The 16,916-nt window shown below is 42.7% G+C and overlaps 2 protein-coding genes across 3 annotated transcripts in view; one reads left to right on the top strand and one right to left on the bottom strand.

Moving 5' to 3' along the window:
- Nucleotides 1-7,973, bottom strand: part of sspo (SCO-spondin) — a 101,225-nt gene extending 93,252 nt beyond the window's left edge. Inside the window, exons 1-9 of the mRNA XM_086305321.1 lie at nucleotides 7,921-7,973; nucleotides 6,875-7,066; nucleotides 6,555-6,637; nucleotides 6,097-6,267; nucleotides 5,732-5,955; nucleotides 5,449-5,551; nucleotides 3,088-3,246; nucleotides 2,829-2,914; nucleotides 2,562-2,687 (exon numbers count right to left, since the gene is read on the bottom strand). Of these exons, the coding sequence (XP_086161447.1) occupies nucleotides 2,562-2,687; nucleotides 2,829-2,914; nucleotides 3,088-3,246; nucleotides 5,449-5,551; nucleotides 5,732-5,955; nucleotides 6,097-6,267; nucleotides 6,555-6,637; nucleotides 6,875-7,066; nucleotides 7,921-7,973 (1,197 nt within the window). The remainder of the gene's footprint in view (nucleotides 1-2,561; nucleotides 2,688-2,828; nucleotides 2,915-3,087; nucleotides 3,247-5,448; nucleotides 5,552-5,731; nucleotides 5,956-6,096; nucleotides 6,268-6,554; nucleotides 6,638-6,874; nucleotides 7,067-7,920) is intronic.
- A 2,537-nt stretch (nucleotides 7,974-10,510) lies between these two features.
- Nucleotides 10,511-15,478, top strand: aoc1 (amine oxidase copper containing 1). Of its 2 annotated transcripts, XM_086305367.1 has the most exons (6): nucleotides 10,511-10,589; nucleotides 10,814-10,935; nucleotides 11,137-12,675; nucleotides 13,141-13,429; nucleotides 13,922-14,054; nucleotides 14,542-15,478. In XM_086305367.1, exons 3-6 carry the CDS (start codon nucleotides 11,139-11,141, stop codon nucleotides 14,809-14,811), a joined length of 2,229 nt encoding a protein of 742 aa, XP_086161493.1. In that variant the 5' UTR covers nucleotides 10,511-10,589; nucleotides 10,814-10,935; nucleotides 11,137-11,138; the 3' UTR covers nucleotides 14,812-15,478. The 2 variants fall into 2 exon arrangements, with proteins under 2 accessions (XP_086161493.1, XP_086161492.1); XM_086305366.1 differs by lacking the exons at nucleotides 10,511-10,589; nucleotides 10,814-10,935 and having other exon boundaries at nucleotides 11,109-12,675.
- The last annotated feature ends 1,438 nt before the right edge of the window (nucleotides 15,479-16,916 follow it).

Genomic DNA, 16,916 nt, shown 5'->3' on the forward strand with positions numbered 1-16,916 from the left:
GACGGGGCTGTGGCCCCCCCACACTCCCTAGCAGATCGTTACATGGAGAAACCTTTGGAATACAAGCGCGCTGATCCATACAGGTATGCACACGGGTGTTCACTGCTCGTAGACCCAAATTACACCTTCCTTGGCTGCTACTTCGAAGCACATCTGTCCTGCGTGCTGCACAACAACATTGAATATTTAGTATTTACTGCTGTTTACACTTAGCTAGATTAATGCGATGCTGTTGTGTTTAGTATGTTACTTTGTTTTTTTTTGCTTGTTTTCTATTCTTCTCTCAACAGGTGATCCAGGAGATTTTTATTTTTTTTCTCCCCCCCTTTCTCACTGTCCCTCTCCCCTTCTGTTTTTCCTTTCCTTCCTCTTTCTTTCTCCCTTTCCTATCCCTCACTCATGTCTGTCCCGTCTGTAACATCTGAAAATAAAATATAATAAATAATAAAAATGATGGGAGAAGGGAGCTGGAGATCGACAGACGGATTGGGGCTGCGGCTGCAGTAATGCGGACGCTGCACCGGTCAGTCGTGGTGAAGAGGGAGCTGAGTGTAAAAGCGAAGCTCTCAATTTACCGGTCGATCTACGTCCCTACCCTCACCTATGGCCACGAGCTGTGGGTAGTGACCGAAAGAACGAGATCGCGGATACAAGCGGCGGAAATGAGCTTCCTCCGAAGGGTGGCTGGCCTCTCCCTTAGAGATAGGGTGAGAAGTTCGGCCATCCGGGAGGGGCTTAGAGTAGAGCAGCTGCTGCTCCACATCGAAAGGAGCCAGCTGAGGTGGTTCGGGCATCTGGCAAGGATGCCCCCTGGGCGCCTCCTGGGCGAGGTGTTCCAGGCATGTCCCACCGGGAGGAGGCCCCGGGGCAGACCCAGGACACGCTGGAGAGATTATATCTCTCGGCTGGCCTGGGAACGCCTTGGTATTCCCCCGGACAAGCTGGAGGAGGTGGCTGGGGAGAGGGAGGTCTGGACCTCTTTGCTTAGGCTGCTACCCCCGCGACCCGACCTCGGATAAGCGGATGAAGATGGATGGATGGATAATAAAAACAAAGATCGACCAAATGGACCAATACGGCAATGCCACGATGATCCATTTGGCAAAGTAAATCCATTGGGTATCCTTGTTGGTCTTCAGACAACAATTCTGATGGCTAAAGAACCAAATGGGACAGGCAAAAAAAAAACAAAAAACATTTAGCTGGATAATGGACCATTCTTCTTGGCAGAACTAGTAACATTCATTTAAATTGGTTGGTTTCCAGGCACATACTGTACTTTCCGCACTATAAGGCACACTTCCTTTTTTTTGAGAAAATCCTTTAATTTTCTCAAAAATCGACAGTGCGCCTTATAATCCAGCTCACCTTACGTATGAATTCTGGTTGGGCTTACTGACCTCAAATCAATTTTATGTGCTACACGGCACTCAGAAATCTGTCAAAAAATGTTTCAGCACGACTTTGCTAAGCTATGAAGCCGCCCCACTTGATGGATTATCGGAGCATCACAGCTACCGTAGTCAGGAGCCTTGCGGAGTAATCTGGGTCCTAAACTCCATCTCAGTGTCAAACGATCACTGCGGCATCATGAGAGTTAAAAACTGTCTAAATTCTTTCATCTTTAATAAAATGATCAGCGTTGCTGCTTTACCAGGTGTAACAATTGTCCTGGGATGAACAGGACAATTAGGACCATTGTCCTGTTCGTCCCAGTTGCATCCATATTTCAACCATCTGTTGATTCGAGGTGATGCTGTGAGATAGTCCACCTTCTTAATTGTTCCGTCTACTGTGTGACAGCCAAACAGAGCATGGTACTACCTCCACCATGCCTGGAGTTAATACAGTGTTCTTAGATTTGAAAGCTTCACTTTTATTCCTCCAAGCGTACGTCTCGTAACAGACACAAAAGGATCTGTCTTTGTCTCGTCTGACCATGAAGGTCTTCTCCAGAAGCCAACCGGCTGTGCAAATAGAAAGCTGCATTTTTTCAGTCAAGCTTGAAGGTTTTGAATTTAGAGTTGAGACTTGCCATCCTCTCAGTCTGTGACAGTAACGGATTGTGTTTGCAGTTCATGGCAGGCTTGGTCCTCACTGGTTCCTGTGACATTCTTGACCATCCTAACCAAATATCCAAAGAGAAACTACCAGTTGTAGTTAAACATGCGCAATAATGACAAGTTGATAAGCTCTGTTCTTGTCAAGTTCAAAACCTTCAGCACGCTTATTAAAAAACTTCAGTGAATGTAAGCACAAATTCAAACTTGCATGTATAATTTTCACCCTTGATTTTCAGAAAATATCAAATAAATTTAACCTGTTGCATCCAATATTTGCTTCATAAGGTCATTAAAGATGTGGGGTGTGCAATCATCTCACCCTGGAAAAAGTCCACATCAAAAAAAACACTAAAAGCCCCAAATTCATGCCATGATGGTTTTATGCAAACCTCTGACCTCTAACAACAACTGAAGATCACACTGCAGCACCTAGAAGCTAAAAATCCTGTGAAAAGAAAAGGTATGCTATGTGGCTGAAAAGCATCAGAGGTCTCTGACCTGAGGATGGCAATGAGTGAAGGGGTTTTCCAAGAGTCGGCGGCACACTGACTCTGCCTCCTGATGCAGCGCAGTGTCTCCTGTCACGTCACAGCTGTGACCAAGCTCAGCTGCATCACTGCAGCCCTGAGGGAAGCATGGGACACAGTCTCACTAATGCATTTCAGAAAACACTGCCAATATGGCCTGTCTCATAAAACAAAGTAATAATGACCAAAAAAAAGCCTAAAATGTTGCAGTTAAAGTAAAACGAATTCACTGCAGTACTTCGCTGTGTTGGTCCGGAACTTTCCATGAGTTGCCAAAGCTGGCAGCATACTGGGACACGGATCCACCCGTTGTGGTGAAATCATCTACCGTGGACAAACACATAAAGGTTAATAATGTAAAGCAACTGCGTGTGACGGGTAAAGTCTGAAAGCACACATAGCAAACAAAGTTACATCAAGAAAGAACGACTTAGATATGTAGAAAGAAAGGAAAGCCTTCTTTGATTGCAAGTGTGTCTGTACTGTACTTCTCTCACCGTCGGCATTGTTGTTGTAGATTCCACATAACCCCCTGGTGGCTGCCATGTGCTCAGCGGTCACTGTCAGGTATACTGTGTTCACCAAATCAAACTTTACTCTGACCCCCAGGCCACTCTCCACAAACACAAAGTCTCCCAGCCAATGCACACTTACTCCTGCAAGCAATTAATACAAAGTCACAATTTTAGATACAAGCCAGTGCACAGAAATGTGGAGCTTTTAATGTCATTTTGTCTAAGGATGGAAATGAAAGGACATTTCTGCAGCACTGAATGTGGCCAGAGCTGAGTAGCCTGTGTTGTTCTCAAATAGGAGCAGCTTGGAACGAGCAGTCAGTCACAGCAATTAGAGGCAAATGGCTTTGGTCTGAAACGTAACTACAGTGGGGGAAATAATTATTTGCTAAATTAATAAGTTTGCTCTCTTAAAAAGACACAAATGTTCTCTCATTTTTATAATACTTTGATTTTAATGGAAAGAAATAGAATAGACAGAAAAAAACTCATAAAAGATGTTATTGCGTCAAATAAGCCTTATGAAACTTCCCATTCGTGGGACTAATAAAGGTATCTTATCTTGTCTTATCTTAAGTTTTTGATCCGCAAGCAAAACATAACTTAGTACTTGGTGGACTACTCTTGTACTTGGTCACCTCACACCTCAGGGGGGATTTTTGCCCCTCCTCTTTACAGCAACTCTCTAAATCCTTTAGATTTCTTGGCTGTTGCTTAGTAACTCAAAGCTTTGTAGGACTGACGTCTGGAGACTGTCGAGACCTCTCCATGACCTTAATCGGCTGCTTCTTTAGCCATTCGTTTGTTGTTCGTTGGTGGTATGTTTTGTGTCATTGTCGTGCTGGAAGATCTCAGGGAAGAAGGTTTCATTCATGAGCTCATGGAAGATTCTCCTGTCAGTGTGCTGAAGTCTTCCTGTACCCTTAGCTGAAAAACATCCCCAAAGTGTAATGGTGCCACCTCCTTGCTTCACTATGGGGATGGTGTTCTTTGGGTCATCATATGCATTTCTTTTACTCCAAACATGACAAGCTCAGTTTTGGTTGTATGTGACTACAGCACTTACTCCCAAGTCTTCTCTGAGTTTTTACATCTTCACTGTCAAACTTAAGATGGGCTTCTACAGGTGCCGTCCTGAGCAGGGGGGACCTTGCAGGTGCTGCAAGACTTCAGTCCGTTCCAGCCTAGTGTCCCAACTGCCTTCAGATGATTAACAAGCTTCTTCCATGCATCACTTTTCTCATCATCATTCTCACCCTTGCATGACACTCCAAACTGTGGGCAATTAATGATCATTTTATATTTCTTAGAATTCCACATAACTGTACCAAAAGTTGTCATGAAGCTTCTCGGTGATGGTCTTGTAGCTCAGTCCAGTCTTGTATAGATCTATGGTCTATAGATGTCTATAGTCCCTGCTTTGACAGCTCTTTGGTCTGGCCCATGGTGGTGGAGAGGTTAGAGCAGGGGTGGGCAACTCCAGGCCTCGAGGGCCGGTGTCCTGCAGGTTTTAGATCCCACCTTGGGTCTCCACACCTGAATCAAATGATTAGTTCATTACCAGGCCTCTGGAGAACTGCAAGGCATGTTGTGGAGGTCATTTAGCCATTTAAATCAGCTGTGTTGGATCAAGGACACATCTAAAACCTGCAGGACACCGACCCCCGAGGCCTGGAGTTGCCCACGCCTGGGTTCGAGTGTCATTCATGAGCTGACATCAGGAGTATCTGTTATTTATTGAGAGCCAGTCTCTCAATGAGTAGAGATATGCCTGCACTTTGAGAGTTTGCCAAAAGGTACCCTAACAACATTTAGACAAAGAGAAGCAATGGCATTCTGTCTGATTAAGTAAAGGTTGAACTATTTGACCATCTTTCCTCATGTTGTGTGTGTAGAAAACCAAGGACTAAGCAGAACCTCACTAATACAATTCCCACAGTCAAACACAATGGCTGCTGCATCATGCTGTTTGTCTGCCACAGGCACTAGGAGACTTCTGGGGAGAAATCCTTAAACACAAAACTAGAACGCTACCCTGTGTGTAACCCAGCTATGGTTTTGGGCCAAACCAGAGTCCAACTCAACAGATTCACTGAAACAGCCCCGAAAACAGCTGTGCACCAATGTTCTGCACTAAATCTAGTTGAGCTTGAACAATTTTACCAAGAACGACTGTGGAAACTTCTGGACGCTTGAGGGCAATTACTGTCAAGTTGTAATTGCTGCTAATGGCGACCACTAAGTGAGGGGTGTGAATATTTTTAGCCAAGTGTCATATTATCTTATGTTAATAGTCAGACAGGAAAGGAAAGAGCTCAGAGTTATATCTGAGAATATTTTTACCATTTTGAAAAAGTGGCTGTCCGTTTGGAATGTGCAGATTGTTCAGGGTTAAATTCCTGCGATGTACTGCAACCAAGTCAAGACCCAGCATCATCCTTAGTGCCTGAAAGCAAAGAGCCACAGACAGATATGAAGAACATGAATGCACAGAAGAGGTTGGAAGGGTTCACATTTCATCACTGTGTGGAAACCTCAAGTTTTTTGAGCACTGGATTGAATTGTGTGGCAGTGAAGTTGCTTCTGTTTGATCCAAACCATCTCAGAAGTGTGTGGAACATAATACCTTACTGCAGTCTTCTCTCCCATCACAAACTGTACTGATGTAGACAGCCCAGGTGCCATCAGTAGATGAGGCCAGCAGGTAAGTACAGCTGCCCTGGAAGTGGAAGTGCTTCCTGTCAAAGGTACGGTAGTGGACTCCACCCCAGGACATGCAGGTGGCTGAGCTCTGAGGAACGCTGGCACTACCCGGCAGACCAAAGCGCATCAGAGGAGAGGTTTGGGAATCTGAAGAGAAGAAAAAGAATATCTGGAATCACCGGCAGCTGCAACATTACTGACAAAATGTGAAGGAGAAGGATTTTGAAGAATAAACAAATAAAATGCACTGAACTTAGATCAGATACACGTATGTGCATGGTTTCTAACCTGGAAGCAAAGTGTAAGTGCAAGACAAACATGTGTGGTCTGAAGCATTCCTCCAGCTCAGTCCCCACAGAGTGCTGCAACACTGCTCCATGGGCATAAGTGAGGAATTATGAACTCCAGGGAATTCCACACAGTTCCACGTAGAGTAGCACTGACCACGCACACCCACAGCTAGGAGTCAGGATGCGTTTGACCATTATAGAACAAGGACAAGGAAAATGTAAGTGCAGTGGAAAATCATGGTGTAGTCACTTGTTTAGTGAATTTCAAATTCAAATTTATATGAAGCAGTGATTTTGTAATCCTTTAAAAATGATATGTACCAGTTTTAAACTGAAGAAACGTGACAGCACTATTTTTTAAGACAAAGAAACAAACTTGCAACTGAAAAGATCAAAATACGTTTTAGAAAATGTACAAAATTCAATGAAAACAGCTTTTTGGTTTCTCGTCCTCACCCTCAGAGCAGCGCGGGCCAGCCCAGCCCTCACAACATGCTCTCGCTGTCTTGTTCAGCATCTGGCTCTGGATCTCTGGCGGTCTGAGGTGAACAGAAACATCCGGAAACTGGTCATTTGTGCATTCTTTTAGCTGTCACACTAGCTGCTGTCATCTAAGGTGGTTTCTGTCGCATTTGCTTGTAATCTATGTTTGACTAAATTAAATGTGATTTACTTGCATTTTACAAGCACAACCAAAGGTATCAACACTTCACCTAAACAGTGCCCATAAAACCCCTGATCTGAACAAACTGACAGTTACCAAACGAGTCACTTACTTGTACATGAAACAGGATGCCTCGGAGCCCTGCTGTTTGTAGTACAGAGCTATACCATCATCGCCCCCGTGTTTGACTCGCATCCTGTCCACATCCAGCCTCCATCCTTGGGTGTTGTACTGATACACCTCTGAACACCTCACCTCTAGCTGCAGGCGGGGGGACAGGACTTGTTCCACCCTTTCTTGTGTCCTGTGTTCACACCAGTGTCTGGGACATGATATATTTAACTTAACCTCTTAACATGCTCCAGGTCACTGTAACAGTGTACCGATGTAACAGTACCAGATGGAGAAACATATCATACATACAGAAACATAACACGTTCATAAATGACAGAAGTACTGCTGTATAACTGATGAATTAAGTATCTTACTAATGCTTAATACTGTAACATTATTATAAAGTAGTACTGAATTTTCTGTTTTGAGAATATTAGAAATTACTCTTTGAACTCACTAAAGAGTAAAAAAAAATTAGTATGTAGCTTAATAAATCATTACGATCTGCAGGCGCATATTTCAGCACATCGACGCCTATTTTAAAATGTACACTGCTATGAAAAAGGCGTCTGTGCTCTCCAAACTCTTTACTGTACTGAAAAGTTCAACAAACTCATCGAATGAAAAACTTTTAGTAAGAAGCTGAAAGTTTTGAGCACATCGGAGATTTAACTTCTCTGCCTTTTTAAATTTCTTTTCAATCAATAAACTTTTAAATTATACAGTGAAATAATAAGTCTGTACTGGAAGATTGTTCGGTAAAAGCCAGAGAAATATAAATAACATCAAAAATATTTATTCTGTGGGAAATTAAAACATAAAACTACAATATGAAAACCATATTTTTGAGTTAGTCAACTAAGTAAATGTATATTAATGATAATAACAGTAGTAGAAGTATTCATATTTTCATTATTGTTACTTATTTTTAACATCAATCAGTGTTTTGCATTACATTGTAACAGATGTTCATACAGATGAATCCTGCTCATAGTTCGTCTCTACACTGCAAAATATGCTTAATGCTGGGTTGACCATACTCACCCCGTCCCCATTACTGTCTGCAGACCAAGTAGACTCAGCAGTAGTTTCTCCATAATTCGCTCCTTTGTGTTGGTTTTAAATTCCTGTAAAAAGATGGGTCTTTTTCACATTGCTAGACTTTAATTCCAGATGTGAAATTGTGATTTTAAATCTGCACAAAAAACTTCATTAGAAGCTCAAACATAGGCAAATATTGACCCTCATGGAGGTTGTTGACCAATCAGAAGATTCCCTATAAAATAGGTCTATTACCCTGTCATCCAACAGCTTACATACAGTGCACTTACCTCCACAATCCTTTTTTAATTGGACTCCTTGTTCTGGGATTTTTCTTTCGTTCTTTTTTGTTCTTTCCAAAACACACAGTCCTCACAGGAGTGATACTTTGCTTATGGAGGTAGTAACGCCTCAGATGTAGTGTTTTAAATGTGGGGGGTGACTAAATGGATGTACAGTAGCATTTGCGCCTGCTGCCATTGGATATAAAGGACAAGGTCACAGCTGGGATGAGAGGCATTGGTCACCGGACCTGTGGAGGAAACATCCTCTCACCTCGCCCAGTCAAACATCGAGGACACTGGAGGTGATCTGATAGCAGGGGTGCAGCCTCCGACACAGAATAAAGAGATGTTTGTCAGAGCCTAATCTTGTAAAGACAGGCGTTTCTAGAAGGATGATTGGGGGAATTTATTCAATGAAGCATGTCAACAGACATGGGAACTGAAAGTTTTTAGAATTAATGTAATCCCCAGCTAACCTTTTGACCCTAAGCCAAGACGATCAAACACAGCTGTCACCACAGCTGGGTTCCGAGGAAAGTGAAAATAAGCTACTGGCATACATAAAACAATGTGTCCAATGGACTCGTTTACGCTGGAAATACAGTGTGCTTTGACGGGAAAAAGTGGGCTCACATATGTTATCATCGTCAACTACGGGAAAAGCTGAGAGAGAGACCCGGGGGGTGGGGGAATACCAAAGGTTTATCAGACCCTGTGAACCTTTGGTATCCGGGGTCTGATACTGTGCTGGCACCATGACAGGATCTGCAAAGCTCTTGAGGAAAAAACTGTTATTCCACTGTACTGAAACCATCTGGAATAGATATAGATAATTTTAGGACAAATGGTGCACTTACTTTCTTTAAAAGAAGGTATTAAATTGATTAGAATTACAGCTGAGTAAATTATTATAAAAACTGTTTTTTCCCGTTGTGTTCTTCCAGAGTATCAACTTTGTTTTCTTCAGAGACGATCAGTTGTTGTTCAAATGTAGCAAAACCCCCCGAAAAACAACAGATGTGATTTCTCAGGACTGTAAGTACGAAAAATCGATCATGCATTCAGCATTATGTTCCCAGTAAATGTATATGTCTGTATGGGAAACGTACTTATATAAAAGAAGAGCTAATATTCAACAATTTAAAGAGCTGATCCCTCATTTTGTTGGGAAACTGGCTCAGTGTCATTTGTCTTTAGTTTTTCCCCCCAAGCATTCTAGTCAAAAGTGATGAGATAAGAATGACTAAACTGTTGGACAACGTTCAGTATGTAGATGTATTTGTACAAGTGTGGGAAATTCCAGATAACATGCTGCTGCAAAGGAGACGGTTGATAAAATATTTTTCATTTTAGCAAAGGGCGATTCAACTTTTTTACCTTTCACTCTAGCTCCAGCGTCGGTCACTTGAGAGAAAGTTAAAGGACAAAGTCCACCTCTCAGTAAATGAATTGCAAGTTGCGAAACATCAGTCACAACCATTGTCTGCAATGTTATAACGAAAGAGGCGAACGCCGGGCAAACGACTCCACAAAGTGTACACGCTTTCCGCTGTGCGATGCAACAACCATGTACATTAATCACATGGCAGATTTGGGATTTTCCAGTTTTCAAAGCTGTGCTCCCTGCACTGATGTCACGTAGCTGCCAGATAAGTGAATATAAGATAAGATAAGATAAGATAAGATAAGATAAGATAAGATAAGATAAGATAAGATAAGATAGAACTTTATTAATCCCTCGGGTGGGTTCCTCTGGGAAATTCGACTTCCAAAAAGCACAGCAACGACCGAAGTTACAGTTACAGAATTGTTATATATATATATATATATATACACACACACACACACACACACACACATATAAATACAGAGACAAATATATAGTCTTTAATCTTCTGACAACATTGGAATATGTTTTGTATCCCTGTCATACTAGCTATTTATTTAGTGGTGATGAAGTGGCTCTCCTTCACCAAACCATGTCCTGTACATCTAAGCAGGATTTCACAAACCCTTCAAATTCCTTCATATCAAGTGAAAACATTTTCAAAGGCCTCTTGCAAAAGCATAACATCCAGCTGCAGTTAATTCAGAACTCGTTCTGTACTGTTTGTCTTCAGTTTTTCTTTATGTGCTTTTCGTGTGTCCTTTATGTTTCTCGTCCTCGTCCAAAGCACCATGAATTGCCTTGTTATTGCAAGGTGCTTACCTTGCCTTTGAAGGATCAATTATTTAAAGAATCACGTTTACAACCCGCTGACAGCCAATCAGCCTCTTTCACTGCAAAATCAGAGGTTAAAGACTAGTAACGGTACACTGACGCGATCATTTGCTGAAGCAGAGGGACGGACTGTACAGCCTCGCCTTACATCAGGAGCAGGACTACAGGTACTGTCGCTGATTTATTTCTTTTTCCTTGATATGAGGCTGCAAATGGTTTCCAAGGAAGCAAGAATCTACTCCACGCGTCACTTGTCGCACTGTTACATAAACTCCATTATGCAAGCACAAGCACGAGTGACTTAATGGGAATTTTGATATTTAAATAAGCACTGATTTGTCAGTGTCCTTTGAAAGAGCACTCAATGCTGCTGTTTCTGTTTTGTGTGCAGCATAAACTAGGCAGGGCGAACGGAGGGAGGGACAGCAGTGTGTTGCAACTGGGGCTGATACAGTTTGCGTGAATGAGGGAGAACTGCCTTATCCAGCTGTGAAGAGAAGAAGAGGAATCAAGGTGAGAAAGGCTTTTCTTTTGCATTCTGTTGGGGAGTATGGCACTCTGCTTTGTCTTTCTGCTCATTGCAAATATACACAAGAGCTATAAAAGAAAAGTTATTAGAGTGTGGATAAGGAGCAATGAAGCTGCAACTGCATACATGATTTGCTGTAAGACCTGTAAAATCTCTAATGGAGCCTCACCATCTTGCCCTTACAGCCATGAAGTCTCTCTGCCTGCTGCAGCTCGTGTGCTTGGCTGGTTGCATTGCTTCCAGATCCAGAGAATGGGCTCATCATGGTGCGCCCATATTTGCTGACCTCACGGTGCACGAGATGAAAGCTGTGCGGGCCTACCTGCACGGTATTCCAGAGATGGGGCTTACTAACGCTCGTAGCAGGGCTCTGAATAAGAACAGTATCCTACTGATGGAACTCCATTTACCCAAGAAGCATGAGGCCCTAAAAGCTCTGGACCGTGGACACGCCAAACCCCCACGCCAAGCTCGGGTCATTATCCAGTTTGGAAACCAGGCCCAGCCCAACATTACCGAGTATATTGTCAGTCCTCTGCCGTCCCCAACATCCCACGAAGTCAAGACTTTCAAAGGGGCAAAGCCCGTAACGTTTGAGTCCAGACCTATTACTGTGGTAGAGTATGACCATATCAATGACATCCTCAAGAAGATCTCAAACAAAGCTCACAAACTCCTGTTTGAGACCACAGGAGGGTTTTCTTATAGCAACTGCTCTAACCGTTGCCTGACGTTCTCAGACATAGCCCCTCGCGGGCTGGATCCAGGGGAGAGGAGAACCTGGATCATGTTGCAGAAGTTTGTGGAAGGTTATTTCATCCACCCAATTGGATTTGAGGTACTCGTCAACCACCAGGACCTGGATCCGGAAAAGTGGACTGTTGAAAAGGTTTGGTACAACAGCATGTATTTTGACAGCGTCGAGGAACTGGTAGAAAAGTATGAATCAGGGGAAGTGGAAAAGCTGAAACTACCTGATCACAGCGATGACGATTTTTACTCTACCTACATACCTCGCGGTCAGATCAACACTCCCACGAATAAGCATGGGCCAAAGCTCGTTGAGCCTCAGGGGCATCGCTACCACATCGATCGCAACTTTGTTGAATATGCAGGATGGTCTTTTGCATATCGCGTCCGCTCATCTGCTGGGCTGCAAGTCTTTGATCTCCGTTTCAACGGAGAAAGAATCGCCTATGAGATCAGCCTCCAGGAAGCTATAGCCTTCTATGCTGGTGATACTCCTGCAGCCATGCAAACAAAGTACATCGATGCAGGTTGGGCAATGGGCACCTCGACTTTTGAGCTGGCACCAGGAATTGACTGCCCAGAAATTGCCACTTTTATTGACCTTTACCACTACTTTGATACAGACAAGCCTGTGCGCCATAAGAACGCTCTCTGTATTTTTGAGATGACAATGGCTATGCCTCTGAGGAGGCATTTTAATTCCGACTTTCAGGGGGGCTATAATTTCTTTGGAGGGCTGGAAAACACTGTGCTCGTGCTGCGGACAACCTCAACAGTTTACAACTATGATTATATCTGGGACTTCCTCTTCTACCCGAATGGGGTGGTCGAAGTGAAGGTCAGTGCCACTGGATACATCCACGCCACTTTCTTTACACCTAACGGCCTTCACTATGGTTCAAAGGTGTACAACTACGTGCTGGGTAACCTGCACACACACCTCATCCATTATAAAGTGGACCTGGATATTGATGGTGAGTATCATAGTGAAGTCACGTGATTTTTTTCTGTCTATCCTGCAACTAATTTAAGCATAAACACATTCTCTTTTTGCTTGCACACCCCCATAGAAACTGCTCAAATACAGAAATGAAAATAAATGCTGAGAATTAAGAGAACAAGACGCTTTGTGAAGTTGTTTGGCTTTATTATTCTAACACACACAGCACAATGTGGCCTCAGTTCACTGATAATGGCAAAAAGGCACCTCTCTCTGAGCTATGACTAAGCCTTTTACAGATGCCGTGCCAGATAAATAGGCTTTGTGGACTTTACCCATCATTTGATCTTGGCTACGCGACACGTTTAAGTGAATAACTAACAACATCTTGTATTGATGTGGACAACTCTGTTACACCTAGAGATTTCTCATGCAAAATCAATATTTTTGTAGAGGCATCACCAGACCAGACTCTCCTGACAGCTCTTTCCCCTCTCAGGTCGAGAAAACAGCTTTGAGACCCTGGATCTCAAATTTGTGAACTTCACAAATCCGTGGAGCCCAAAGCATTTCATCGTCCAGTCCAAGCTCCACAGGACAGAACACAGGACCGAGCGATCGGCCGCCTTCCGCTTTGGCAAAAAGTTTCCCCGCTACGTGCACTTCTACAACCCCAATAAGAAGAATAAATGGGGCCACCAGAAGGGCTACCGGATTCAGTTTAACTCACATGCACACAGTGTCCTCCCGAGAGGCTGGAGAGAGGAGAATGGCATCAGCTGGTCCAGGTAACATGTTGTTTCCTTGACTAGGTATAATCAGTTATTCATTTCTATGCATAAAAACAACTTGAAAAAACCATAAAGATGTTAGAAATGAATTGATGAGCCAGGCAAATGTGCTGATACAGGTGAAATCACTGATCACAGTGTATGAATGAGGCCAGCTGTGGTACTTTCCCACTTGGTCTTTATGTTGATAATGAGAAAAATACTCATTATTTCCTCCTGGTGGAAATGCTCTGAATGTAGCCACTGTGCATCTTCGTGCTGAACTCACATACTTGGCATTCATCTAACTCGCTGTATGATTCTCCCAAATCCACATCTGTGACTCCTTTAATATACAAATATAAAAACGTACCACTCTTACAGACATTACTACAAGTTCATACAAGTAGGTGCTCACAGCACAAGGCGGCACTTTGTCTCTATGTTTTCTTCACCTGTCATCTGTCAGAATGACAGACAAATGTTTCCTGGTGAAATGTTTCCGCCTAGATATCCTCTGGCTGTGACACGTCATAAGGATAGCGAAGCTACCAGCAGCAGCATATACACCCAGAATGACCCATGGGAACCTGCGGTGTCCTTTGAGAACTACATCCGCAACAACGAGGACATAGTCAATCAGGTGCAGTAGCAAACCTCGATCCACGTATACCTTATTGTCCCATATTTCCACACTGTGCTAACCTCAGCATGAAGTTAAACTGAGAGCTTTCTCATCGAAAATAAACCTGAAATATATCCCACAGAAAAAGCCAACATTAATAATGTTGTTTAAATCTACTTTTTTAGGACAAACACATCTCAGTGCTCGCTAACAGGTTTAGCAAGCTCCAGTAGCTTAACCGATACAGTCACCTATCTCAAATGTAATTCACATCCTGTTTTTACTGGTTTCAGAGAGTAACTATGTAATGAGTCACAATACACTGATGGACAGCGTCCTTCTAAGAGTTTATGTCGTTAGTTTAGCTTTTCTCTTTTCAAAAGAATCATTCATCATCACAGTAGCTCAAGAATGACACACGTTCTTTCGTTTGGCCTTTAAGTAGATAAAAAAAAACAGCTAATCTGAGCACTATAGTAAAAATTCCACGGTCTTCTGCATGCAGGACCTGGTAGCCTGGGTGACAGTGGGTTTCCTACATGTGCCTCACTCAGAGGACATCCCCAACACTGCAACTCCGGGAAATGCCGTGGGCTTCTTTCTCAGGCCTTTCAACTTCTTCAATGAAGACCCTTCCGTGGCGTCCAGAAGCACCGTCATTGTCCGGCCAGGCCAAGACGGCAAGCCCAAGATCCAGAGATGGACACCCGAGGTCATAGGTCACTGTGTGACAGATCAGCCTTTCTTCTACAACGGCACTTATGCAGGAGTCTAAAAGTGGTTGACACATATCATCTTTATTAAAGAAAACTGAAACAATTGCATAAATGTACATGTAGTCACAGTAATTTGTTGCCAGATTATAAAAGTGGCACTTAAATTCTATTCTGTGTTTCATGCAGTCTTGTTTTTTACTGCCTCAAATGAAGATCAAATGAGCTAAATATTAAAGTATGTATAACACCAGCTCGACCCACTCATGTAATACGGCAGTGGTGTAGAAGCTGAGCCTCGAGAGCTCTGATAATCCTCCGATGCGTCGCCATGGATGAGGTTTAGCAGCAGCGGGTATCCAGGATGCTGGATGCCCTGTATCCGCCCTGCTTGGTCTGAACTGCTACCCCCTCAGCGTGCTCTGCTTGCCCCCATGTCGGGAATGTTTTTGCTGAAAGACAAAAGGCCCCAGAAAGCAAACAGCCTGATTCCAGATCGTTCCCGGCAAACAGTGTGGGATACCACCTAGCTGCGGCGTTGCCCTTGGGAACCTGGCTTTCCATACAGTGCACATGTATCAGCAGCACATGTAAATGTGTTGGCCTTGTGTTATGGCATTTAAAAAAGTGCTACATAAAACTTCTTTAAATCATATTGTGTTTGATTTCATTTTGATTCAAACTGTTTACACTCAAGAGCAACCAATAAAAACAGGTGTTAAAACTCAATTCAATTCAATTTTATTTATGTAGCGCCAAATCACGGCGACTTTTGTTGTATCCATTGTATCCAACAATTGTATCCATTATCATGTTTGATATATAAAAAAGTATCAAAATGAGTTTGTCTGAAAGGTAAACTGTGGTTTTAGTTTGGGGAAAAGGTATCCAGACAACTGTCGTGAGGATTTTTGCATTTGAAAAGGAAAAAAAAGAGAAAACATTTAATGTGTGTGTGCTGATGTTTAACAGGGCACACGGTAAAGGAGGGACGAGTGTGAAAGCTGTGGACAGCGTTAGAGGAGGGGACAGAGGAACAAGCATTCCTACAGCTATCCCCATAGCAATGACAGCTTTAACATCTGCAGTAATGAACAATAACAGTGTGAAATTTGATTTCACACATTCCTCATGTAAAATTTATGCTTTCTTTGTTTCTTTTTCTTTCTGAAAGTACAGTTATACAAGACCCATGTGTGCTAAAATCTCTATATGAAATACCACGTTACTGTAAACAAAGGGTCAATCTGAATTTTAATACCTTGAAGGGAAGCCAACAAAAAATGAAACGATGAGAAGAAATGTGACATATATTTTGTTTCTTTATTACAACAATAAGTAAAGTATTAGTTGCTGAGAATAAAAACTCTCATTACTGTCGTTTAACAAAGAGAGGGAGATGCTGACCTGTTGCCATCTAGTGGTTTCTTGAATAGTTGTTCTGCTTCACGAGAATCATGACGTCGGGGTTGGATCAAAATGCTGACCCAGATGAGGCATAAAGCCCAAACTTCTTGTCTTATCTCTGATTTCTTACATTGCAGCGTTTATCCTGTTTTTCCTCTCATAACATCATGTTTCTCATTTTTTGGTCTCATCTGTCCAGAAAAACATTTGTTGACACAGCCCTGTGATCTTTGCCATCATCCATCAGAGGCCTTTGGTTGTTTACAGGACGTTGTGTGTTCCTGTGACCTTTCAGAAGATTAAACTTGTTGTTCGAGCATGCATGCAGATCCCTTTGGGACCCACTTTTGCTTTTGAGATTCTCTTAGTTCTTCATGGCTGTTATGTAAATTTGAAGTTTCGTGAGGTTTAAATTTGCTTTTGCAAAGGAGCCAGATGTGCAACAGCAGTCTCTGTGCCTTTTGACCGAGAAGAATAACAAGCACAGAAGAAATTGTTCTGTTATCGACTTGCTGTGGTCACAGAATATAATCAGAACATTCAGTGGAAAAGATAACTTGTACAGGTGAGTACATCATGTGTTGAAAGATTATATGTTGACATGATGCTATGGATCAGATTCAGTCAGGACAGCGCCGCACAGGAAGTACACTCCTTCCTGTTGATCACTCACTGATCACACAGTTACATCCCGTTTGGCACAAAGAACAGATCTAAAAATCTAGATCGGTTTAATTTCTGTCCTTTCTGTGTTCCATGC

Source organism: Aulonocara sp. 'chitande type north' Nkhata Bay, linkage group LG9, assembly GCF_057382095.1.
Source record: "Aulonocara sp. 'chitande type north' Nkhata Bay isolate Kocher_YH1m ecotype deep benthic linkage group LG9, A_spYH_male_GT1.1, whole genome shotgun sequence".
NCBI lineage: Eukaryota > Metazoa > Chordata > Actinopteri > Cichliformes > Cichlidae > Aulonocara > Aulonocara sp. 'chitande type north' Nkhata Bay.

What these genes read in the sequence shown, in the direction of transcription:
- aoc1 (XM_086305366.1), top strand. Translation starts at nt 11,109, where the DNA reads ATGGAGCCTCACCATCTTGCCCTTACAGCCATGAAGTCTCTCTGCCTG. An exon ending in AGTGGACCTGGATATTGATG is followed by an intron (nt 12,676 to 13,140) that starts GTGAGTATCATA and finishes TTCCCCTCTCAG; the next exon opens with GTCGAGAAAACAGCTTTGAG. An exon ending in AATGGCATCAGCTGGTCCAG is followed by an intron (nt 13,430 to 13,921) that starts GTAACATGTTGT and finishes GTTTCCGCCTAG; the next exon opens with ATATCCTCTGGCTGTGACAC.